General features: G+C 48.1%; 1 protein-coding gene across 5 annotated transcripts in view; it reads right to left on the bottom strand.

The window, feature by feature from the left end:
• LOC143281911 (uncharacterized) overlaps positions 1-2,500 on the bottom strand; it is a 36,125-nt gene that overhangs the window by 25,642 nt on the left and 7,983 nt on the right. For all 5 annotated transcript variants that reach the window (XR_013055194.1, XR_013055193.1, XM_076587204.1 and 2 more), the window contains exon 3: positions 2,019-2,051. Coding sequence is in view for 3 of the 5 variants with exons in the window: in XM_076587204.1 (XP_076443319.1) it covers positions 2,019-2,051 (33 nt within the window). In the remaining 2 variants the exon portion in view is untranslated. The remainder of the gene's footprint in view (positions 1-2,018; positions 2,052-2,500) is intronic.

Here is a 2,500-nt window from a genome sequence, read left to right as displayed (position 1 = left end):
ACCCCCCCACCCCTGATCACTGGTGAACACTGGATCACGAGTCCACCCCAACCCCCCCACCCCTGATCACTGGTGAACACTGGATCACGAGTCCACCCCCCCCCCCCGATCACTGGTGAACACTGGATCACGAGTCCACCCCAACCCCCCCACCCCTGATCACTGGTGAACACTGGATCACGAGTCCACCCCAACCCCCCCCCCTGATCACTGGTGAACACTGGATCACGAGTCCACCCCAACCGCCCCCCACCCCTGATCACTGGTGAACACTGGATCACGAGTCCACCCCAAACCCCCCCCCCCCCCCCCCTGATCACTGGTGAACACTGGATCACGAGTCCACCCCCCCCCCACCCCTGATCACTGGTGAACACTGGATCACGAGTCCACCCCAACCCCCCCCCCCTGATCACTGGATCACAAGTCCACCCCAACCCCCCCCTCCTGATCACTGGATCACGTCCACCCCAACCCCCCCCCCTGATCACTGGATCACAAGTCCACCCCAACCCCCCCACCCCTGATCACTGGATCACAATTCCACCCCAACCCCCCCCCCCCCTGATCACTGGTGAACACTGGATCACAAGTCCACCCCAATCCCCCCACCCCTGATCACTGGATCACAAGTCCACCCCAACCCCCCCCCCCCTGATCACTGGTGAACACTGGATCACAAGTCCACCCCAACCCCCCCCACCCCTGATCACTGGTGAACACTGGATCACGAGTCCAACCCCTCCCCCCCACCCCTGATCACTGGTGAACACTGGATCACAAGTCCACCCCCACCCCCCACCCCCCACCCCTGATCACTGGTGAACACTGGATCACGAGTCCACCCCAACCCCCGATCCGATCCGATTTTTTTCCAACATTTTTTATTCAGACAAAGGTTTACAGATACAGAATTTATATGTTTTGTTCATTAGAAAGTATAGGGTGAACGTATAATTAAGTTCTAAGTACTGACAAGTCCACAACAGCAAAACAATATATGCTCAATGGCAAAATTCCAAGGTAGCATTGTATAGCTTAATCTTGTATTAAACAGTTATAAAGTGCCCATTTTTCCACAAACTTGTTATATTCCATAGTTATGTTAAAGGCATACTTGTCTACTTCATATGCCTGTTTGAGGTCTTTTTTGAACATTTGTAGTGTTGGTTTTACTTTGTTGATTCTACATTTGTATACATAGAATTTAGTTATCAATAAAATATATGTGAAACATTCATCAATTTTCATTTTGTTAATGTGAAACATTCATCAGTTTTCATTTTGTTATGTCCAAAAAGCACCAGTGTGTCATTCAGGTTAAGTCTATCACAATGCAAACACTTTTAAATACCTCACAAACTCCTTCCAAAAAATGTTGTACATGGTTACATTCCCATAGATAATGCAGGATTGTATCTCTTTCTTCCTTACAAAAATTACACATATTATCTGGGAGTATTCCCATCTTCATCAAAACAGAATATGTCACAAGAATATGATAATTAATTTTCATCTGGAACCATTTTAACCTCATCTCATCGATCCGATTTTGTCCAGCGCCTCCCTTCACACAGATCAACGAAGACAAATCTTCTTCGTTCGTCGGCTGCAAACTCCCACGTTCACTCGTATGTACCCGAGTGGTTCTTTCACGTGTATGACCGTTTTTGCTTTTTTTTCAACCCCCGCCATATAGGCAACCATACTCCGTTTTCCGGGGTGTGCATGCTGGGTATGTTCTTGTTTCCATAACCCACCGAGCACTGACATGGATTACAGGATCTTTAACCGTGCGTATTTGATATTCTGCTTGCCGTATACACACAAAGGGGGGTGGGGGTTCAGGCACAAGCAGGTCTGCATATGATCATGTTGACCTGAGAGATCGGAAAAATCTCCACCCTTTACCCACCAGGCGCCGTTACCGAGATTCGAACCCGGGACCCTCAAATTGAAAGTCCAACGCTTTAACCACTCGGCTATTGCGCCCGTCTAACGAAGAAATGAAAGCTTACCTTCTAAACTGTTGAATTTGCTGAAGTCGATAGCTGCAACAAAGAAAAAAAGGGACATGGAGGTTTTCAGACTTACCATTATCGTTCGACTCAGTCTGACAACGGAAAAGTGTTTTTCTTGTGTGTGTGTGTGTGTGTGTGTGTGTGTGTGTGTGTGTGTGTGTGTGTGTGTGTGTGTGTGTGTGTGTGTGTGTGTGTGTGTGTTTGTTGTATGTGTGTGTGTGTGTTTGGGGTTTGTGTGTGTGTGTGTGTGTGTTTGTGTGTGTGAGCGTGAGCGCGTGTGTGTGTGTGTGTGTGTGTGTGTGTGTGTGTGTGTGTTTGTGCGCGCGCTGTATTGTGTATATTGTGCTGTGTGGAATCCTGTGTGTTGTGACATGTGCTATGTGTTGTGAGCTGTGTGGTATGTGTTGTGAGCCGTGCTATGTGTTGCGAACTGCAGTGTACTCTGTGTTGTGAGTTATGTACTAAGTATTGTGAGCTGT

This window comes from Babylonia areolata, chromosome 5 (genome assembly GCF_041734735.1).
Source record: "Babylonia areolata isolate BAREFJ2019XMU chromosome 5, ASM4173473v1, whole genome shotgun sequence".
In the NCBI taxonomy this organism is placed as follows: domain Eukaryota; kingdom Metazoa; phylum Mollusca; class Gastropoda; order Neogastropoda; family Buccinidae; genus Babylonia; species Babylonia areolata.
The sequence above is the reverse complement of the archived record's forward strand: the minus strand, read 5'-3'. Positions and strand labels throughout refer to the sequence as shown.